The sequence below is a fragment of the Phoxinus phoxinus genome, assembly GCF_949152265.1.
Source record: "Phoxinus phoxinus genome assembly, chromosome: 15".
Lineage (NCBI taxonomy): Eukaryota > Metazoa > Chordata > Actinopteri > Cypriniformes > Leuciscidae > Phoxinus > Phoxinus phoxinus.
Genome location: NC_136890.1, coordinates 6,196,610 through 6,219,712, shown reverse-complemented (window position 1 = coordinate 6,219,712; position 23,103 = coordinate 6,196,610). Strand labels below are relative to the sequence as shown.

General features: G+C 38.5%; 3 protein-coding genes across 15 annotated transcripts in view; 2 read left to right on the top strand and 1 right to left on the bottom strand.

Annotated features, from left to right (window-relative positions):
* Positions 1–51: 51 nt before the first annotated feature.
* Positions 52–12,056, bottom strand: hnrnpk (heterogeneous nuclear ribonucleoprotein K). 13 transcript variants are annotated; one of them, XM_079637972.1, is made up of 18 exons: positions 11,948–12,056; positions 10,880–10,984; positions 8,221–8,318; positions 8,085–8,141; positions 7,405–7,448; positions 6,552–6,624; positions 5,510–5,623; positions 5,306–5,434; positions 4,910–5,226; positions 4,720–4,812; positions 4,304–4,357; positions 4,153–4,195; positions 3,393–3,405; positions 2,475–2,516; positions 2,000–2,035; positions 1,299–1,360; positions 1,057–1,226; positions 52–986 (listed from the first exon to the last, which is right to left on the bottom strand). In XM_079637972.1, the coding sequence occupies exons 2-18, from the start codon at positions 10,935–10,937 to the stop codon at positions 956–958; spliced, it is 1,434 nt and encodes a 477-aa protein (XP_079494098.1). In that variant the 5' UTR covers positions 10,938–10,984; positions 11,948–12,056; the 3' UTR covers positions 52–955. The 13 variants fall into 13 exon arrangements, 7 of the variants coding, with proteins under 7 accessions (XP_079494098.1, XP_079494095.1, XP_079494097.1 ...); XM_079637969.1 differs by having other exon boundaries at positions 5,510–5,626; positions 11,944–11,992; XM_079637971.1 differs by having other exon boundaries at positions 11,944–11,992.
* Positions 12,057–12,075: 19 nt separating this feature from the next.
* Positions 12,076–15,350, top strand: rmi1 (RMI1, RecQ mediated genome instability 1, homolog). Its single transcript, XM_079637968.1, has 2 exons — positions 12,076–12,403; positions 13,453–15,350. Exon 2 carries the CDS (start codon positions 13,484–13,486, stop codon positions 15,086–15,088), a length of 1,605 nt encoding a protein of 534 aa, XP_079494094.1. The 5' UTR covers positions 12,076–12,403; positions 13,453–13,483; the 3' UTR covers positions 15,089–15,350.
* A 3,874-nt stretch (positions 15,351–19,224) lies between these two features.
* Positions 19,225–23,103, top strand: part of ntrk2a (neurotrophic tyrosine kinase, receptor, type 2a) — a 53,364-nt gene continuing 49,485 nt past the window's right edge. The window contains exons 1-5 of the mRNA XM_079636623.1: positions 19,225–19,966; positions 20,341–20,415; positions 20,504–20,575; positions 20,695–20,763; positions 21,790–21,932. Of these exons, the coding sequence (XP_079492749.1) occupies positions 19,449–19,966; positions 20,341–20,415; positions 20,504–20,575; positions 20,695–20,763; positions 21,790–21,932 (877 nt within the window). The 5' untranslated portion in view covers positions 19,225–19,448. The remainder of the gene's footprint in view (positions 19,967–20,340; positions 20,416–20,503; positions 20,576–20,694; positions 20,764–21,789; positions 21,933–23,103) is intronic.

Below are 23,103 nucleotides of genomic sequence, written 5' to 3'. Positions count from 1 at the left end.
GATTGGGCATTAACAGTGTTTAGACACGATTTAATAATCAAACCACACTGAAAAAAAAATGGCAATTCCTTTATTATTTCAGACAAATGACAAACTCTACAAATGTGCCTGGTTGAAGAACTTCAGAGAAAAATTGAGTAAAAAAATAAAGATAAGAAAAATAAAACAAAGAAAGGGAGAGTGAGAATTACCATCCTGCTCGGACACAAATATAGTCTAAAACTTCAAATCCACTTGTGTTTTCTTTTCTTATTAAAGAGAAAAACACATACGATGATTGCGAGTCTTCTTTTAGGATGGCAGACCTACAAAAAATTCCAGAGGTAGAGTACTTTTTCTTTTCTTTTTTTTTAAAACACTAGATTTTAAAAACCCAGCAACAGACAGGAGAAACGACATACAAAAAAAAAAGTACTGCAAGCCTTCAGTACCTGGTGAAAATATCTATATTTCTGAGGAGAACATCACACGAATGAAACAGAGTGTGAAGGATATATTCATATGTCCATAGTAATCATTGGATATTTACATTTTATTTTCTATCAAATGCAGTTAGAACACTCAGAGGAGTAAAAAAACAAAAACAAATAAACAGGCGGTGGGTTTGCGGGGTGTGAATGCGTACATTCTGGATTAAGCTTTTGGAATAGTGGAACATTTTCCTTACCCATAAAACCTTCACTCCAAAAGGGAAAATACAACGTCCTGTTGAAAAGCAGCTATCTGCTCATCCAAGATTTCAGAGAAGCGATAGTTGGCCCGTATAAAATTAATATAAAAACAACCAAAAGAAAGAACAATCCCACAAAATCCACAATCAAGGACAACCAGAGGGCTCGGGCTCGTATGATTCTATGAGGGACTCCTATAAAGGTGGCCGACAGGGACGTGTCAGGCCATCACGCGGTGACGAGGACTTCAGCTGCAGTTGGATGGATATCCTGAGAAGGGCTGGTTAGTTCTGGCGTCCCAAGAGGTGTAGAGCGCTGAAGAGCAGAAGATCAGTCAGCAACATAATGCTTCAGTCCACTGTGATGTGGTCAATCGGTAACATACCTGTTCTGTAACAGGTACTGAGCGTTCTGGATCTGGTCTTGGGTTCCTGTGATGGTGATGATGCGGTCCTCTGAACCCTGTAGGGGCTCGTCGATTTTGATAGAGGCTCCAGACTCGTGACGAATCTGCTTGATCCTCTGACCCCCTTTACCGATGATCGACCCGGCCAGCTGAGAATCACAGCAGGAGTTAAATACACGCTTCAGGAGGAAATCGTATCACGCCAGGAGTGATTTACTCACATCTTTAGGGATCGTCACTTGTGTGGTGATCACAGGCCCTTCAGTGTAACTACTCCTTCCACCTGAGCATAAGCAGAGAGTGAGATGCATCATAATGGGAGATTTATGCATGAGTCTATATGACCTCTATAGCCTGGGACACACCAAGCCGATGGTCGGCCAATGTCGGCTCGTTTTTTAGTGTTCAGCACCGTTGGCTCTAGTCCAGGGGTCACCAAACTCGGTCCTGGAGGGCCTGCAGGTGACCCCTGCTCTAGTCGGACACCGCTGGTGGTTTTATGCCCCAATTCTGCATGTCAAATCAGCTTGTAGGTGAGAGCGATCACTCTGATTGGCTGTTCAGCTTAGCGAATTAGCAAAGGAGAAAACAAAAAACTGACAAAAGCAAACAAACGACGGAGTAAAGAGGGAACACTCCGGACACTTGCCATTGTCACTTCATATCACTTGAACAGAGGATTATTTTAATAACATGGCTTTGTGGAATCAGGACGTCGAAGCTACACAAATCCGTCTGTAGGGAGTGATACTGGTGTAAACTGGTAAAATGCTGCTTGCTTTGAACTTCCACAAGCTGGCCTGGGAGAGTCGTGTCCTCTCACGCAGGCGCCTAGTCTGTGCCAGTCGGCTTTCACCAGCGCTAGCTCTTTGCCATGGGTTTGGTGTGTCCCTGTCTTATTATAACTGGCTGCCGTACTTACCAGACTGATAGGAGGAATCCCAAGATGAATTATTGTCTGATTTGAGAAACACAAAAAGAAAAAGTAAATAATCTTTACTGGACAGCAGTGGTTCCCAGCCTTTCCCGACATTCCCACAAGAATTGTAACGGAAATTAAAAACTCTGGTGTTTTGAACGGTTAGTGGATTCTGACTAACTTAAACACCTCTGATTGGCCATTGCGTTCCAGACATTAACATTGCAAAAATGTACTGCACTGTGTGTCAGGCTAAAGAGAAAAATGTTTCAAATAGAGATCAGGCTCGACTTGAAGCATATTCCGGTAAAATAATGTGTAAAGTAAAACTAAAATAAGCGAAATAAATGTTAATTTCTGCTTGTTCTCCGCTCCCACACATGTGAAGACTAGCGCTAGTAGTCGCTACTGTATTTTCTTCGTTCATCTATATTTTTAGTATTTTTGATGTCAGGCGTTGCTGCAGATTTATCCTTACTTGTAGACGGAGAAACATCTGCATTTGTCCTTTTCAGCGACCCTGTTGATAACCATTTATCCATGTTTAAAACTTTTGTAGCCTACAGTAACTATATGCAGCAAAATTATGGTAGATAAGCTAGTGGTTTAATCTTAACCAAACAGTGAGCTTAAATATTGAACACACGGTGAAAGTTTAATGTTTATTTTTGTTATTTCATTTTATATCAAATCATTATATTTAATTAGACATTTTTACATATTAAAAAAACTACTATTTTATTAGTAAATGGCCCCAATGCATTATCAAAAACCACCCCTGTACAGTAAGATATGTAAATTGGGCCACTCTTTTGAATGTCAAAAAGTGTCCCAGTTTACTTGAATTAACTCTAAATCTACAGAGCCCCTAAAAGGACATGGTGATGATAACAAAAATATACACACACATATCAATGCTTTTGCATTCATTTAAAAAAACATTTTCCTATCCCCAAGAAACTTTGCGTTCACTCGCAAAACTTTTGTTATGGAAATATGTTGTGGGAGAAAAAATATATATATTTCAGTTTTTCTCAAGGGAAAAACTATCATCATACTTTAGTAAGATACATTTTTTTTGGTGAGAAAGGAAAAGCAATGAAATATAATTTCTAATTTAGTTCCATCTAATTTTTCGCCCCCATCAAGTCCCCTTATTTTTTTAAAACTATTTTAGATAAACCCACCCCTAAACAGCATTCAACATAAAATTGTGGTTAGTTGGTTCACACATAGTCAGATAATCTTGTCTAAGTGTGCAGTACTCAGCCAGAATAAGTTAGTCAGATAGTTTATAAATGTTTCAAAGACTGAAAGGTGACAAAGGGTGAACATTTTCTCAAAAAAGAAAAATTCAAATGCAAAGAAAAAAAAAAACATTTAAAGAAAAACTTACCATATCCATCATTCTGTAAAGCAAGAGAGAACAGAACAGAAGGGTGAGAATCAAAAACCTCAAACACAAATGTTTGAAGGCAACTTACAGAAAACAATGTGTCCCTCTCTTTATTTCTGGCTACTCAAACATCATCCGTTACCAGGCAACAGCTGAGCCGCTGTTTTAGATGTTATTGTTAAGGAAAATTAAAGTCAGCATGAAATGGAAATTGTGATGTACATAAGATATGTATATGTAGTTTTGACTTCTCAAAAGACAAAAGAAGTGTGGGACAGTATTTGATTTTGTCAATCTGGAATTTATTGGATCACTGTAGTTTACTATTGTGCAAATGTTTTATGCAAGTCTGACCAAAAAATTCTTGCTGGAGAATGGAGCCAGCTCCTTTGTTTCCTGTCTTCCATTATTGGACAAACTGATTAATCCAGGTGTGCCTGACCAACAAGAATAATCAGGCACACCTGGATTAATCAGTTTGTCCAATAATGCTGTGCAAAAAGCCCATTAAAACTCATCTGTCCATTTGACAACCTTATTAAAGAGATGTGTTTGATTAAGTATTACAAGGGCAGTTTTTTTTTATTACAATTATATGCACAGATTTTAATTTACATTTAGTAATAACAATATAATAAAAAAAATTTATGGCCTTATTTCATTGAGACTAATTGGCATGGCCTGTGGTATTTAAAATGTAGATCGAGTCATTTCTTGAAACTGAACTAAATAATAAATTGCAAAAAGACTAAATACTGACCATGCTGCCTCCATAACGATCATTGCGTCCTCGTCTTTCCCCACTGGAGAAAAATATGGCATACAATGATTAACTGTTACACAACACAAGAAAGCATTGTAGCTGATAACAGGGACATCTTGAACAGCACTGATCCAACTGAAGAACTTACTGCCGTCTTTCTTCCATGTGGCCACGCTGGGAACTGTAGGAGTACTGGTCATCGCTGTAGTTAGAAACACAGCATCCAAAAACTTATCAGGTAAGAAGATAAATCAACACTTACCGATAAACCAAAATTAAAACTCTTGGCAAAAACCAAACAAACATTCTAAAGTTTTTTAGACCCTATTTATGTTAAGGCTGGAATACACTACACAACTATTAATGAACATATATTGAGAAACTGGACATCACACAAAACTACTGAGGACTTTCACATCAAAGTTGTTAAAACTTTGAACTAGTTTAAAGTTGTTCCGAACATAAACTTGTGCAGAAACCTGCGCCTCAATGCACAAATGTTCTATAATCGGCTCAAAATATCAAAGATGTGTGATATCCTATGACACTCTGTGCCCATCATACACTACGCGTTTTTCTGTGAAGTCTGTCAACGCCGACTGCCCAAAATCTGCAGAGTGGCTCTGACTTTCAGCAACTAGCGTTGACTTGTCCAGACTGCAGATAAGGGGAAAATCAAGGCAAAAGGCATGTAGTGTATTCCAGTCTTTACATTTCAACGGAATAGATATATAGATGGACTGAAGTGACTCACCCTCTCCTGTGGTGTGGGGGTCCCATGGGCATGTTTCGTGGGGGACGGCCCCCTCCTCTCCCACCTCTTTGGGGTGGAGGGGGGCCCCTGCGTGGGCTCATGTCATCGTAGTCTCTCCTGTTCTGCATGTGGTGGCCACCACGACCTCCACTGGGGGGCATTCGATCAAAGCCGCCTCCGCTGCCACGACCCCGAGAAGAGAAGCCTCCCATTGGCCGACGGCCCCGCTCTTCATACATCGTACTGAAGCCACCATAGTCGTAGGTCTCATCGTAAAAGTTAGGGTCATACTGCTGAGCTCTACCTTTAATGGGAGCCTGGAGAGAGAGAGGTAATGAGAAACATGTCTAACAACACCGTGACAAACAGCACTGTCAAATGATGCATCAATCTGACCTCCACAATGAGCTCTAGCATGGTCCTAATGCACTGCACCACCCGCTCCGCTTTACCCCCCACTAGCACCACACGGTCAGTGGACTGAGGACAGCACTCCTGAAAGAGCTTGATGGTGGTCTGGGTGCTCTAGAACAGAAGTTTTTTTATTAGCGCTATAAAATTCATATTTTAAAGTTAAAATTCTCATCTTAAGTGTCTTACTTCACGAAGTTCCTTGATCTTGGCACCCTTCACGCCGATGATGCTTCCAGCTAGACTCTGATGGATGAGCAGCCTCAGCTCACAGTCAAAGTCCACCCCCTTATGATGTTGATACTGCTCCAACCAATCAGAGAATCAGAGGTGACATTTAAGTATACAGTAACAGCTTCAGTGAAGTGCAAAATCCAGGGGTGGCTGATATAAATGACAATATTTTTTAATATACTTGGTAAAAAAAATAATTTATATATGGGTGTAAATCAGACAGTTCATCACGAGATGATATTAATTCTCACAGCCAGCGGTACGATATTTGCTGATACCTCAAACAATTCTGTGGTATATCGATTGATATACAGGTGGAACTAGAACAATTAGAATATTGTGCAAAAGTTCATTTATTTCAGTAATTCAACTTAAAAGGTGAAACTAAAATAATAGACTCATTACATGCAAAGTGAGATATTTCAAGGCTTTATTTGTTATAATTTTGATGATTATGTCTTACAGATATGAAAACCTTTTCACAATATTCTAATTTTGAATTTGGGGTTTTCATAAGCTGTAAGCCATAATCATCAAAATTATAAAAAATAAAGCCTTGAGATCTCACTTTGCATGTAATGAGTCTATTATATTAGTTTCACCTTTTAAGTTGAATTACTGAAATAAATGAACTTTTGCACAATATTCTAATTTGAGTTTCACCTGTATCTATATTATGATATTACATGCCTATTTTACACAACCAGTTACATTTTTATTACCGGTAACTTACAAATGCAACCAAAATGTGTACAATGAACATTTATTTAAAATTGCACATCCGATAATGGGAAGAAAATCAAGTCACACATGAGATCAGTAATGATGAAAGCTTATGACAAGTCATTCAGGCTTCTGTGCTATTTTTGTTTGTTTGTTGGCTGATAGTACATCACAGTCTGGGGCACATGCAGGGCTCAAAAATAAATGTGTATCACCCACCCACTACTCCCATCTCATATGAACTGTGAAAACCCTCCCTGAAAAAAACACTCACCTCTTCTAGAGTAGGTATGATCTTCAGCAATATATCAGCTACCGTGGGAATATCAGCACTGACGCTTAGGATTCTGTTAATGTAATGAATTGCATTCCACGAGAAGAGAGAAGAGAGCGTATATTAGACACACAAAACAGCCTGAAGAAAACAGTCAGTGCTTTTTTTTTTTTTTAGCACATTTAAATGTGAGGGGGAACAGACCCCAAAGAGTGTGAGAGTCATGCACTCCTTTGTCAAACGGGAGTGGAGAACACAGGAAAACAAAGAACAACCAACTGAAGCTCCTTCCCGTTGGTGAAACGTGAAGATACAGGGAAGGTCAGAAATGAAATGGATAGAGGGGTGAAAAAGTGCAGAGAGAATGGCACAGATGAACATGAATGAAGCAGGTCCCAGATCCAGTAGAGAAGGGAAAGAGAAATAGCAGAGATAGATAAGGTTGGGGGGTGGGCGGGGGGCAAGAGAGCAAAGTTCAAAAGTCAAATGCCACAGTAAAACAATGCAACAGACAAAAGGGAAAAAAATATATTTTGCACTGCCCCTTCACCATAAATAACTAAACTCAGCCTTGTATTAGCAAGAAACCTTTAAAATGAAAACTGTGGAAGAAGGACATTTCCCAGTCGGAGAGGGAAACAGGGTGGGAAAGGGCTTCCTTACATGACAGAAAAGGCATTTGAACATAGCACAACAGCATTTTATATTCATATTGATCGTCATGGCAGCATCATACTCATGTTTCATGGCAGAAAGGGAGCAGTTTGTACATTAAGGATGTTAAAACAGTTCTGATATTGGCAGTAACAGAGCTGATATGACTTGGAGGTTGGAGTATCTGAGTGGCACGTACCGCTCGGGCCCACTGCTGTCTGGGACTGACACAGTGGCATTGTACTGCAGGGGGCGGGGCCAAGTACCCAGAGCAATCAAGCACACGGATGTCAATCAAGTAAGCCGCCCAATAGGAAGGGCGCGATTATGGGTGTGGCCAACCAGGGAGTCAGGAGGTCAGGCGGCAACGCAGGTGGGCGGTACGAGTCGATCCGGAATATGGGAATTGGCCAAAAATGAACAGAAAAATAAAAACAAAAAAACAAGGAAAAGGGGAGAGGGAGTGGAAGAGGAATACATTTTTTAATTGGAAACACTTTCAGTGTGACTTTCAATTCTCATAATGTTGGAGGAGAATGGAGAACAGGAGAGGAACAGATTATGAGAATATGTACTAGGCCAAAAACTATTTTAGCCAGTATCAAAGATTCATATACTCTTCAATTAACTAAAGAGTACAGTAGAATGTGGGGTGTTTATAACACAGCACTGTTTTTGTAACACAAACTGCCTTGGTTTCCACAAAATCTATCTTGTTTTCTTGGATGATGAGTTTAAAGTGTTCAGTTGCTTTTTACACATACTAGCACTAGCATATTATAACCCAGTTCTACAGACATCTGAGCTCCATCTACCACAGTTTGTGTGTGTGTGAGTGGAAAGAGTGAGAATGTGCAAACTAAACAAACGAGTACTCACATCGGTGCGCAGAGCTTTAATATTCTTCCCACCCTTTCCGATCACCGCTCCGGCATTCTGCAGAGAAGATCCAATCAGAATTGAGGTACAAGAGGAGAAACGAAACTCAGAAGTGATGGGAAACTCAGGGACTTACTTTGCTCTGTAGCAGAATTCTGAGCTCCACCATGTCGTCAGAATTTCGTGATCGCTTATGGGGCATGTCCTCCTCCGTATCCTCCGCAGAACGCTTACCTGAAACGGCATTCGCAACACGTACATTTATCACATTAAAGTAGCAATGAACCATAACTGGCGACAGATCTTTTCTTCTGTATTGTGACATATTAGGGCAGCGTTTCCCAAACCTGTTCCAGGAGGCACATCAACACTGCACATTTTGGATGTCTCTTATCTGACCCATGTATTTCTGGTCTTGGAAATGAATCTCTACTATTTGGCTGATGGGTTGAATCAGGTGTGTTTGATAATGTGTAGTGTTGGTGTGCCTCCAGGAACAGGATTAGGAAACACTGCATCAGACTGCAACATTATCGAAAAAGAAAAATGTTGGTTGGGGAAATGTAGCGTATGCATTGGTTGTTATTTGGATCTTGAGATGTGGGCGTGGCACTCAGAGGCTTTCGCAATAATTTTAAGATTGTGACTTGTTGTGAAGATATTTTTTGGAGCCTGATCAATTTTAAAAATGATAGCTTACCATTATTAATACTGTAATGTTGAATGGTGATAATTATTTTGTTTTATTTAAAAATAATAATAATTGAAGACATCAGTAGCAGTATTTGTATCAGTGATACTGGCCTTCATTCATAAAAAGATGCCATTAAACAATTATTTAAAATATACTGTCTTTATGTTGTCTCTACATTAATTTGGAGATTAACTGTGAAATGATTACATTATAACATATATTAAAAACAAGCTATCTTGTGCAATTATAACAAAATCATCCCAAATACACTGAGTGAGCAAACATTTAGATGAGATTTGCAATGGTAATTGAGCAATGTTTATATAGGAATAAAAGCCTTAATTAAATGTCATCATGTAAAGTAATCTCTTCAGAAGAAATTAATGATTTCCTAGACTTTAAAATTGACAAAAAAAAAAAAAAAGTATAATATTATAAATATCTAGGCTATATGACAGTAGGCCTATATACGGCAATTCTTCCCTGTGGTATTGAAAATCGATACATTTCAAGGTATAGCATCAAAGTAGTATCGTGATTCATGACAACACTAGGGTGCCACACATTTTTCACATTTTCAAAGGGTGCCTTGACTGAAAAAAGGTTGGGAAACACTGCTTTAGACCACAATGAAAACGCAGACAGCAACAGGTCTGGGGGGGACAAAGTTCCTGTGACAAATTATTTTGGGAAATTTCGATGGAAACGTGGCTTTAGTTATAGGAACTAGCCACCAGGGTGGTTACCCAAGAACTAAATGTTCCCCAGAGTCATTTTCCTGGTTGTATTCACACCACCAGTAGAAACTCTGAAGTCACTTGTGACTGGGCTTGTTGTTGTGACTTATTTTGACAGTGCGGCAGACATTTATAGTGAAAAGCCCCTAATAGTGCAGGCCAGAGGTCTTCAGCCCTGCTCCTGTAGGCCCACTGCCCTGCAAAGTTTATATTCAACCTGCTTCAGCTTGTGATTTTCAAGCAATCCTGAAGACCTTGATTAGCTGGTTGAGCCTGGTTCAGGTGTGTTTGATTAGGCTTGGAGAAAACTCTACAGGACAGTGGGCCTCAAGGAGCAGGGTTAAAGACCTATGGTAATGGCAGATGAACGCAAAGTTTGCAGGTTTAAGTGGAGTAAATGACTGGAGAATTTGCCATATGTTACCAAAGAGAAGTCCGTCATTTCACTGAAAGATCCAGTTAAGACACTTTGATTCATTTACGAGATCAAAACAATGTTTTAAAAATTAAACCTATACATGGATGAACCGTTTATATAAGATCTATAACATGCATTTAGAAAATGGATAGGGTGAATTTATTTCATACCGACTTCAGCCTACTGTATGGTATTTGCTATCTAATTCCTAAAGCCTCTAATTTGTCAACATGATAAAAAAAAATGTCCTGAAAAACCTGTTGGACACCATCTACTGCATGCCTTCTGTTGTCTGATCGACAGACCTTTTTTTTAAGCAAGAAAAGTTTAGCATAATTGTAAAAATGTCCCACTTCAGGTTGTGGTTCACGTTTTTGCTATGAAATTTTTACTAGTTTTTATAAAGTAAACTAAAATATATGTTATACTGTCAGCAATATTTCAAGATGGACACTTAAGGGCCGTTCACACCAAGAACGATAACTATAAAGATAACTATATTAGCGTATAACTATATTATATCATTCGGTTTATTCGAAGCACGTGTTTGTCTTTTTTCAGAATCTTTAGTAAATTGCATGTTATTTTATTTAGTTGTCTATTCAGAATCCCTATAAAAAAAAGAGATCCTCAAATTATCCAGAAAAGTGCAGCTCTAGAGTGAGAATATGAACAATGATCAATGGTGGAATCGGTTGCGATACAATGGGCACCAGGTAAAATCTTGCCTTGGGCAGCAAATTGGTCATGGCAGCCAAATTGGCTTTAAAATGTTAAACCAGATTATTTCTGCACAAGAAAAAGTAGGATTTTATCCGTTGGGAAGTGGATGGTGAAAACTTAATTTTAGCTTCTTTTTTTATTTTAAAGAGTGCACAATAACAACATTCAAAATATTGGTTTTATTTTAATTATATGCTGCTTTTTAAAAATCACTGGATCTTACCATTACTCTCATTGTTGCTGTAAGTGTCCTCTTCCTGCTGGTCGTTTTCTGGCTCCATTATCTGTCTACAACAAGCGGAGATGAACAGTATTTTCCAACGGGTGCCTAAGGGAAAATACAAATAGTACATGAAACAAAATGTTATGTGATCTAATAGGATTTTAGTCCCAAGTCTAAACTATTTTTTATAACCATTCTATGAATCTCATCAGAATGAACACTTCTCTGTGTCAATGGAGCATGATTAGTGAAAAACATTATTTTAAGTGAAATTATATTTTTTAAAAATGTGTATATATGTATGTGTGTGTGTGTGTGTATCGAAAGCAGAACTGAAACTACATGTTCTAGCAGCTATTCTCCAGTATTGAAAAAAAAATGTACTCCATCTAAAATAACGGAAGAAACTATTAAGAACATTAAAAACAAACCTACAATTGGGTTGTGTCTCAAAGTATTAGGCTGCCTGTCTAGACAGCATTGTGCGCAACACACGGGCTTATGAACGGTAACTAGAACGCGCCTGTGTTGCTAACGAACTATTCGCCAAATGATTTTTAACGACGTTGTCTAACTAGACATGCAACTTACAGTGCTTTGAAACACAGGATTGCTGTTAAATGAATTGATTAGCCGCCATCTTCTTGTACGGAATCAGCTGCCTGCCTGGCTAATTAACAATAGATAGTTTCGGGGAGCTAACGAGCTAGCTAACTACCATAAAGTATTTGTTCACTAGCAGTACTCGTAGATACTACGTATCCTGCTGAAAAAAATAGAAAATAAATAAACAAATAAATACAACGCCAAAACTTTCTTCAACGCTTGCCAAACTGTGGAAATTACAGTAGAGGAAATAGCTTATTAGGACTGCTAGCTTTAGCTAACACAGAAGAGGCTAGTTATCTAGCAAGAAAAAAATTATGCAAACTGCGACAATAACCCGAGTGCACGAAAACCTATATAGATCGTTTAAACCTATGAACCTGTTTAACACTATTATATATTGGTTTGTTGTGTAAAACCGATAATAAAATGATTTTTGTATCAGGAAATGTACCTACCGACCTGTTCCTGTCTTACTCCCCCTTCGTAAAAACAATGACGCACTAAATCTATCTTTCTACGGCGATGTAGCGCGGACCAATGAAAGCACCTCCCTCCACAAAAGAAACGCGCTCTGATTGGTCCAAACCCCAGCATAACCGAAACTCCAGCAGCGTCACGGACAATCATTGGTCAACTGAAACGCCAACCATCATTGACCGCTTTCCTGATTAGCACGACTAGTTAGTCGTAGAAAGTACAGTTGTGTTTTGAAATGGGATGAGTCTAATTGTGATATTTCTTAGTATTTTGTGAATGATCAAAACGTAAAGTAGTCGATGTAAGGGAGTTACGAGAAGATCCGTAGTATAGGCAAAGACGTTATGATCGCAACACATTTATCAGAGCAAAGTGGCGCTCTCAGATTAGACACCATGCAGCCTGCACAGGAATAAAGGTGGAATTACTCATTTTATGGTAAGGTATCTACTTTAACTAAACATAAAAATGTCGTACATAGTATAGTTTAGTGTTATACAGTGTAGTAAGTTGCAAATTGTGTGGGTTTTATTACAAAAAAGTATTTAAAAAGAATAATAATTCAGCATACACACACACACCGGTCAAAAGTTTACTATTTTGAATGTTTTGAACAGTCTATTATGCTTATCAAGCCTGCATTTATTTGATCAAAAATAAAGAAAAAACACTAATATTGTGAAATATTACAATTTTAATGTACTTTTTAATTTATTGTTTATTTCTGTGATGCAAAGCTGAATTGTCAGTAGCATTACTCCAGTCTTCAGTGTCACATGAACCTTCAGATATTATTATAATATGCTGATTTATTATCAATGTTGGAAGCAGTTGTGCTGCTTCATTTTTTTATAACCTGTGATACTTTTTCAGGATTCTTTGATGAATAAAAAGGTTTTAAAAAATCTGCATTTATTTCAAATAGAAATCTTTTGTAACAATATACACTACTGGTCAAAAGTTTGGGGTCAATATTTTTCTTTCCTTTGATCAATGCTGTTCTTTTTAATCATCAATGAATCCTGTTTCCAAAACGGTTTCCAAGATTGATAATTAATCAGCATATTAGAATGATTTATAAAGGATCATGTGACACTGAAGACTGGAGTATTGATGCTGAAAATTTAGCTTTGCATCACATAAATAAATTATATTTTAAAAGTATACTCAAATAGAAAACTATTAATTTACATTGTAATAATATTTCACAATATTACTGTTTTTTTCTGTATTTTTGATTAAATAAATGCAGGCTTGATGAACATAAGAGACTTCTTTCATTAAAAATAGTAATATTTCCAAACCTTTGGAACTATATATCATAATATTAATGGGGTTTTTTTTATCATACAATGACATTTTTAAGATAAAATGTTAATCATAATTGGATGTGGAAGCCGTAGAATTAAAAGGTTTTAATAAATGGGTTAATTTAAAAGTCTAGGCTAAATCTTTACTTCACATTTGCCTCTTTCCATGTTTAAAAGGTAAAGCTCTAGTGTGTGGGACAGTGAGAGGATGTCAGTGGGTGAAGTCCAGGTTACCCAGGCATGGCTGCACTCCGAATGCCACGTCCAAGTCCCTCATGCCTGGCTGGACGCTTGTGTGAACTGGATAAAGGAGGAGGCGGATCGAGAGTCCGTGCCTCAGTCGCAGCTGAATCAGCGTGTCTTGGAGCAATGGCTGCTGACTGACCTGCGAGACCTGGCCCACCCGGTTCTCCCCGAAAGGATTTCGGAGGTGCTGAAGACCGAACTGGACAGCTGTTACTGTGTTCAGATGGACTCTCTACTAGACATCAGCCAGCCCGCCTACACTCAACTCCAGCGTATCCGGGGCACCGACCGCTCCAACGATCAAGTGTCGGCTGTCACGCAGGAAACGCAGAGGCCGTGGGAGGCCAAGCCCACGCGCGTGTTGATGTTGCAGCTCACGGATGGAGTGCAGAGTCTGGAGGGTATGGAATACCGGCCCATCCCGGCTCTGAGTACGAACCTGGCTCCCGGCACGAAGCTACAGCTAGTCGGGCCGATCGTCGTACGTCTAGGGGTGTTGCTCTTGAAAGCGGAGAACGTGAAGGTGTTGGGTGGGGAGGTGGAACAGCTTTTGGAGATGTACTCTCAAGGCAGAGTGCTTTGTGGGACTCTTGGTTTGCCTGAGGAGAACCATCCACAAGGCGAGGAACCGGATGACCGGGAGCTTCTGGCTGTGGTGGATCATCAGGTAGCCGACAGTGGTTATGACAGCGTGACTTCGGAAGCTTCATTCAGACCGTCTCACTTTCACTCGCAACCCCGTCCGCAAGCGACGCCCATATTCAGGGAAGACAACTGGGATAACATGGACGAAATCCCAGACGATGACTTCAGAAGTATTCCGGACAATTTTGACGATGTTCCGCAAAACGCCAATGACGATATGATGGACTACATTCCTGAGGACTTTGATGACATCCCGTTAGAGGAGCTGGAGAGTGTGATGAGCCCGATAGATTCACAAGTCTTGCCTCGGGAACACAAGCATCCTGACTTAAAGATACCAACCCATCCCAAAACTAAAGACTTTAACCCGCTGAGTTTTCGCTCCAGGACTCCTCACCAAAGCAGACCCTTACCCTTACACCCAGAAGCTCTGGATACATTTGGTGCAAGTTCCTCTACAAACACAGGTGGATCTTCTGGTTGCGAACGAGACGCTCCAGTCCCCGTGTACCTCTGCACACTACAGGCACGCAGTTGGCCGCCCGTAAGGGTTCAGGTTTTACGACTGCAAGCTTTCATTGTCACACTGGTGGGAAATTTGCGCGTCAGTGGCGGTGCGTGGAAACTGGGAGCCACCATATCAGATGGGACCGGGTACTTGGACGTGGATCTGTCTGACGCCATGCTGACCGATCTCATTGGCTTCTCGGCAACAGAGGTCCGAGAACTGCGGAAAGACCCGGCGAGACGCAGCGAGGCCGACAGCGGGATCCTGCATTGTCAGAGAGAGCTGGTGGATATGTGCTGTATGATGAGTGTACAGGTGGACCCGACGGGAAGAGGAGTCGTGTTGAGCGCCAGTCCGGTCTCGGACAGAGAATGCTCCGAACTACAGAAAAGAGTGAAAGAGAGGAGGAAGTGAGCGCTACTTATTCTCTTAACCCTAACCTGACCGTGTTTGCACTGATTCGGTCTGTGGTTTCAACGAGATTTGAGTGGAATAAATTGTTTTGGTTCTCTCAGTCTCAAGAAAATGGCTTAAAAATGCATACCACGTTACATTCCAGGATTCATTGCATTCTTTTTTCATAAATACTTTTGTTTTTTTCGATTTTTGTGGGTTTTACATTTTTGTCTTCTGTGATTTTTATCAATTTAAAAAATAATAAAGCATTTCAACATCACTTGTGCTTTCTACTGTGTTTTGAGAGGTTGTACAGTGTGTCTTAGCATACTATTCCCCAATAAACCAGATGATTTGAGGTTTTACTATATTAAGTAACAGGGTGCAGGTGTAACTCAGGAAATCTTTCCAACTTTTTCAATGAGATCCTTCCAGAAGATGTTTTAGAATTTTTATGTAAATGTATAACGTCTTGTGAAATTTTTATCTATTGTATTTTTTTCTTTTGATTGGTTTATTTTTGTATTTATACATGGAATACTACCTACCCGGAAATCTTTCCTTCTCATGCAATTTATAACTCTCGTCTTCATGTGTGTGCACGTTCACATTAGCGTCTTCTCTTTGCAAGGAACATTTGAAGCATGTGGACTATATTCCTGCAAATGTGGGTAAGTAATGCTTTTTTTTCTTGCATTATTCCTGTCTGCCCTGCTGGGGTTAAAAAAAAACACAGCTAAAACCAGCTTAAGCAGTTTAGCTGGTCTACCAGCCCGATCATAGCTGGTTTAGCTAGTTTTAAATGAAATCAAATAACAATTTATTTATAAAGCATAATAAAAACAACAGTAGTTGACCACTGCTGTATAATACCAAACTAAAATAAAGATAAAAGTAAATATGAACAATAAAGCCCGCAATGCAATGAGAAAAGGGGGGTAGTAGAAGTTTTTAACTTTTTTAAGTTTTTAAAAATTCTGATGAAAGTTAAACTAATTTGAGGGAAACTGGAAGACTATTCCACAGATTTGGTAAACAACAGAAAAGGCACAGTCGCCTCTCAAATTGAATATAGATCTCGGGATGTTCAGAAAACCTCAGAAATCTAACAGATGAGTTTGGATTTAAAAGTTCACAGATAAGGAGCTGATCCGGTCAGAGCTTTAAATGTTTTCGAGGGGTTTTAAGACCAGGTTTTCAGCAAGGTGATCATGAAAACAAGCTGTGCCGGTTGGAATTACTGCTTCGTCTTTATCAAACTATTGTTTTTGGGACAATTTTCCCTGGTTTCACAGACAAGGTTTAAGACTAGTCCCAGACTAAAATGCACGTTTGAGCTGTTTTAACTGAAAGTAATTTGCACTGACATATCTTAAAATACATCAGTCATTGTTTTGTTTCAAGATGCACTACTGATTTTTTAATCTAAGGCACGTTTATAAAAGTAAAAAATGTCCTAACTTAACTAAGGTTTAATCCTGGCTTTATCTAAATCATGTCTGGCAAACCAGCACTGCACTGATAGTGCATAATGTATCAGTGAAATTAAGTCACAAAAAATACTGAACTAACACACACATTTATATATATATATATATATATATATATATATATATATATATATATATATATATATATATATATATATATATATATATATATATACACACACACACAATTAAAACTGTTTTTTTTTTATCTCATTATAATCCCTGTCATGTATAGGCATAATATCTAATACTACATTAAAATCAGTGTAGTATAAGTAGTAGGCTAATAGTAAATTAATTAATTGTGGAAATATGTAGCTTTTGACTTTATTTTGTTAGTAGACCAAAACATTTAATGAAAAAACACCCCCATGTTTATAGTCTTTATGCAGTATAGAGCAAAAAGCAACAAATGCTACAACTATACTCAATCTACACTACATTCATGTCTAAAGCACAAACGACTACGACTTTTAAATCCGTCATCCTAAATATAAGAAACAATAGCTTTCTTACATGATAACAATGATGCTTGCCTTTAACACTGACTGCTTAAAAGTCCTTAAACGAATACCAATGTGAACCAGAAGATGGCGGCAGTGGAATGTAATTCTGCATTTCTACATCCCGAATGGACAATTTAATGAACCAGTTTAGATGTTCTTCCTGCTGGTTACATAAAGGTGCAAAACAATAAATAATAATAATTCTCTGTAGAGGAAAAAAAGTATGCACAATTCAAGACCACGACAAGGCAGGGCTTTCATAATGAAGTACCGTAGCCTATATCTTGTGTTAAGCAGCCTAATCCTAAATTCCATCTGTTAAATTCAAGCATATTCCTGGCTTTATTCTACAGCTTTATCTTTATGGTTTATGCGTTTTTGGTCCTGGGGCCTGGCTTAAAAAGACTTGAGTGTCATTAACTGAGTGCACGTAAACTGCCACTTGTGCGCTCATCTAATTCTCCTCCTTTGATTTATTTTCCCGCGTCGTGCGTCAATCTTGACGTCATTAGAATGATTGACGGCTCTGGACCCGGGTAACGAGCTGCTGTTCCTAATCGGTTCATTAAAACGATTCGTTCAATAACCAGGCAGCGACAAGTGAGTGCCCTTTTGTGTTATTAAATTCGATTAGTTAAAGTTCCCCTGTCAATAATTTGATTATTGAAAAAATAGCTTGCATATAAGTAACTCTACACCCTTGCTTCACCCTTAGACTCGGTTATATTATGCAAATGAGCTCCACTTCCACTCACTCACAGCAGCTCAGAGATCCACTCCTTGGCGATCACACGTTGATCTGATTGGTTACTAGTTTGTGACGTCAGAAACACCAGCAAGTCTTTGATTCACTGCGGTTTTAAGGAGAAAATACTGAGCAATGGTTATGAATTTAGTTTGTCTTAAAGCATATTTTTAAAAAACACCACATAGACATAAATAAACAATTATAAATGTGCAACCAATGCCGCCAACACTCACACTTCCGCTAGCTGACAGTTAATGGCAATTGCTCTAAAAACATAATGAGTGACGATCACTGTTTGAAATATCAAAAGATATCTAGACATGACTAGACAACAAAGCATAGCCTATCATACATTGCTTATCATCATCACCAGACACTTTAATTGTGTATGGTCATTATTTTATCACAATTCGTGTAACAATTCTGAACGAATCCTGTCATTGCTGGTTTCTATGTTACAGTATTGCTTTTTTCCTGCTCACTATTGTTATACTGTAGGCTAGATCATTTTTAAGGTGTATTATTTTTAATCAATTAACATATTTTGTTATTTTTTTTGTGTTGTATTTAATTAATTTATAAATAATGTATTTAGTTTAATCGAATTATTATTATTTTTTAACTTTCTTTACACTGCTTTCTTTGGACTTTTCCACGGACACCTAGCACCCCCTTGTGGCCCCCACACTAAAAAAAAAATAAGCCTTTTTTTCAAGATTTACCATTTCAATTAACAGTAAAATAAAATTCCATCAAATTGAATTGAATAATCCTTACATAGCCTATTATTCCTACTATAAATTAAGAATTTTAAACGAGTAAAAACAACTAAAGCTTAATAAAACATTTTGTATAAATCTTAAACTTAAATTTAAACATAGGCTATTTTTTTTTTCACATTTATGAATTCGAATCACCTTCCCCATTCCCTTATTCCATTAAAATTAATACAAAATGTTTTACTAAGCTCTAGTTTTTTTTTTTTTTTTTTTTTTTTTTTTACTCACTTAAAATTCTTAATATGAATAATATGTAAGGATTATTCAATTCAATTAGATAGAATTTCACAATTAATTGAAATGCGTAAATCTTGAAGAAGAAAAAAAGGCTCTCTCTCTTTTTGCGTGAGTGTAGCCTATGGGAACCCGGCCGGACCCCAGTTTGAAAACGCGCTTCAAAAGAAAAATACTTCAGGGGGATGAGTCGAAAACTACGAGTAGAAACGAAAACAATTCGTTCATTTAAAAATACATTTCAAAAACTGATTCATCCCCGAATGAAACTGCTGTGTCTCCGCGGCTCCTGATGTTTCAAACAGCGATTGTCACTCATGACGTAGCTCCGATTTTCCTCCGTTTTTAGTCTTTCAGGAATTCTGTGCTGATTAGTGTCTGTCATTACCATTTCTGGGCAACATTCCTGAAAGGAGATAAAACAACTGTCCTGACTTGCATTGACATGATATATATATATAAGCCTAACAGAACCACAACATAGGCTATGCGCGATTTATCCATACGCCTTAACGTAAAGTCTCAAGTCTTGATCGGTTTAAGGATGTCACACGTTATCAATAATCAATAAAGTGCTTTAATGATCTGTTCTCCTCTCCTCTCCTCGTCTCCTCCCCTCAGATGCGCATCATCCAGCGCTCGCGCTCCCTCACTTCAGCACTCGCGTTTCTCAAGTGCGCGTCTTCTGCATTTAACGCCAGCATCATTCGAGGTAGAGCGACACACACACACACAGAGGCAAGAGGGGAGAGAGGAATACGAGCACTTCGAGGAGATAGACGCCCGAGACAAGGTCGACTGAGTCTCACGATCCGTTCTGCGTGTCTCGCGCTCGGACGCTCCAGACGCGGGCGCGTGTGTTTTGCGCTGCCTCCTCTCCACGCGTCGGTTTCCAGGGGTGTTAAATCTGGAGGCGAGGACCCGGGGATGAGCCTGCTGTCGAGGGGCTTCGGCATGGCGGGCTGGGGGTTCCGTTGGGTTCTGGTTCTGGTGCTGCTCGCGCTCTGGAGGCCCGGGACCGCTTGTCCGGAGCTCTGCACGTGCACGGGCGTGCGGATCTCGTGCGTGGATACGGAGCGCAGTATTATGGTTTTCCCAATGTTGCAGTCCGAGGCAGAGATGGAGAATATCACAGACATGTAAGTCATACAGAAGAGGCCAGGGGTCACTGAAGGTGATCATGCATGTTGTGTCAACTCTTTAAAAACAGCCAGCCAATGAATTCAGCGTCATTAACTTGCATAATTGTGTCTTATTCAATTTGATTTATTGTACTTGAATTACTGTGCCAAAGTAATTTTGCTAGTGCAAACCACATTATTATTGTCATTATATTCTCTTCAGTGCTGCTTCTGGTATGTTTACACAATATGTTTGCAAAAATAATGCCAATGAAGACATTTTGATGGCCTTTAGGTTAGGAGCGTCAAGGCCGTATTTTATCAAGCATGATGTATTTTCTGAATTACCCTGGATGCTTTTTAAAAGAGAATGCTCTTGTTGCTGTTTACAGATACATTGCAAATCAAAGCAGTTTCACAGCCATTAATGAAAAAGATCTCAACTTGTACCGGAACCTCAGAAACCTGTGAGTATTAAAATGTGGAACGACTTGTACGTTCTTTATATGCGGTGAGATGGACATTTATGACATCGGTGTTTGTCTTATCCCTCAGAACTGTCACAAACACGAGGCTCACATATATTTCGAGGCAGGCCTTTGAGAGCAACATGAAACTACAATATCTGTGAGTGTTTTGGTTTTGGACGAGCCGGAGGTTCAATTTAGCACAAAGTTACAAACATCTGACATTGTGGGAATTTAGCATGCATCTTTATCAGTGCTGATCATTGCCTCCTTTTTCAGGAATCTCAAAGAGAACAATCTGTCGTATCTATCCTGGAGGACTTTTCATCATTTAAACATTTCCTCCCTGTGAGTCTCGCAATGTTTATTGAAGATGTATTACAGTTATCGGTGTATGCTGTGTCTAGTGTGACCTTATGTTTTTTGTTTGTTTTGGTTTCGGTGATTCAAATATTTCATTTTCTAAGCTATTCATAAGTAAATGTATTTTTTTTTTTAAATAATGAAAACAAAAATAGTCCATTTTCAAGGTTGTTAGTAAATTTGAGCCAGTGCCGACACTCTTGAAAATATTGTCTGACAAACTGGACTTGCCAGGTTTGCTTTGAATTGGATCATCGAGGTCAGCAGAAAAGACATCGGTAAATAAAGTGAGATTAAATGGATAAAGTATATTAATGTGATTTAGCATTTAATTATTGCAGGTTTGTGTACACACACACACACACACACACACACACACACACACACACACACACACACACACACACACACACACACACACACACAAATACACTACATTCACTTCCGATTTCTCTCACATGAGGACAGGAGAGCTCTCAGTCAATACAGGGGAAAACAAAGTAACTTGCGTTATTTATTTGAAAAAGCATCTCAGATATTTGTTGCAAATTTAAAAGTAATGCATTACTTTACTAGTTACTTCAAAAAGTAATCTGATTACATAACTCACGTTACTTGTAATGTGTTACTCTCAACACTGTCCATATCCATTGTGTGATGCATCCAACGCTATCTCACGACCAATTCGTACGAGTGATTAAAAGGTGGCTAATTAATAACCACGTGATGGGTAGGTTTAGAGGCGGGGTCAGGGGTAGGTATTTCGTACGAATTCATACAAATTTGGTAACTCGTAAAATATGTACGGTTTAGCAAAAATCGTACAAGTGAAGTCGCATGAATTGGTACGAATTAGCCACCTCGTAAAATTCGTACGAATTGCCGTGAGATCGGGTTGGATACATCCTGATTACGAACGATGTAGTCCAACCAGTTTACATGTCGAGTTATTTGGGTTCTTGTGTGAGTACTGCATGTTATAATACACTTGTGTGCATTGGTATGTGGCAGGTTGCTGGCTGGCAATACTCTGCAGTGCGCGTGTGATAACGTGTGGATGAAGCAGTGGCGAGGAGAGGAGTCCGAGGAGCTGATGTGTGTGGAGGAGGGGGGGAAGAGGAGAGCTCTGGCTATGCTCACACTGCCCAACTGTGGTAAGAATTGCTTGATAAAGAAAACACATGGACAACCGAGTCTAGACTCTCCTTTTACAGGGGTCATATCATGAGTAATCGAATTATCCTTGATCTTCTGAGTAAGAGCCGATATACAATAGGAGCTCTATGAAAATGTACTGTAACTTTAAGAACTAAAAATTTTAGGCCATTTATTGAAACGATGTAGAAAAAAACAAACATTCCATGATTCCCAACCGTTCTGATGTAAGATAGTCACAGTCCTGCCCAGACACAGTGAGATAAGATTGGTTAGATTATTGATAGACTGTAACTAATGATAAGTGAGTGAAATATGCAAAAGTTGGTTCTCTGCAAATAGTTCTGAAGGATCCTGATGTTTGAAACCTGTGGCTGAAGCAGATTTTTAACAAGAACCTTGATCGTTTCTGATTTTAACAGTGTTGACTGTTCATTTCACCACAGATTGTTTTGCGAATCTGTCGTAATGTACTATAGACTTTGCACAGATGAGACAGTTAAAAACGGGAACCATTAACCCTTAGCTTGTGAGCGCAGTGCTGGATCCTATTTCACATGTAAGGGAATTATACGCGTTTACATTGAATTATAAAAAAGGACTGCAGTAAAAATGCTGCTTAATTTGAGGGGGGGGGTATGATAATATGTATATAAATAATAAATAATATCTATGGATCATTTGATTTATAAGAGGCACTCAAATGTGTCTTTGTCAGTGTTAGTTTATTATTTTAGTATTTATTAATAGTAATTTATTAATATTACGTTATAGTAAATTTGTTATGTGCTTTTGTAATTTTGATTACTTCTTCTCCACTCTAAAAAAAATTATTTGGATTTAAAATGTAATATAAAAAATGTAAACCAATGGTTGGGTTTGTCCATACAGTATTTGACCCAAACGTGGGTTGAAACAACCCAGCATTTTTTAGAGTGTCGATTTAGCTTTACTATATTTTTATTTCATTTTAAAATTTGAGTAATTGTATTACTCCAACTTAATTTATTTCAGTTAGTCGCAAAGGCAACATTTCTAAACATCCTTTAATTTCAGTTTTTCATATAATATTTATATTCTGTTTTATTATTTCAATTACCGAAAATGAGTTATAACAGTTGTAATTTTACTTAACAACACCAACACTGGCCTTTAGTACAAGCTTTTAAG

What these genes read in the sequence shown, in the direction of transcription:
- hnrnpk (XM_079637969.1), bottom strand. Translation starts at nt 10,937, where the DNA reads ATGGAGCCAGAAAACGACCAGCAGGAAGAGGACACTTACAGCAACAAT. An exon ending in CCCCCACACCACAGGAGAGG is followed by an intron (nt 4,813 to 4,909) that starts GTGAGTCACTTC and finishes CCTTATCTGCAG; the next exon opens with TCTGGACAAGTCAACGCTAG. An exon ending in AGATGTTTCTCCGTCTACAA is followed by an intron (nt 2,036 to 2,474) that starts GTAAGGATAAAT and finishes TTCTCAAATCAG; the next exon opens with ACAATAATTCATCTTGGGAT.
- rmi1 (XM_079637968.1), top strand. Translation starts at nt 13,484, where the DNA reads ATGTCAGTGGGTGAAGTCCAGGTTACCCAGGCATGGCTGCACTCCGAA.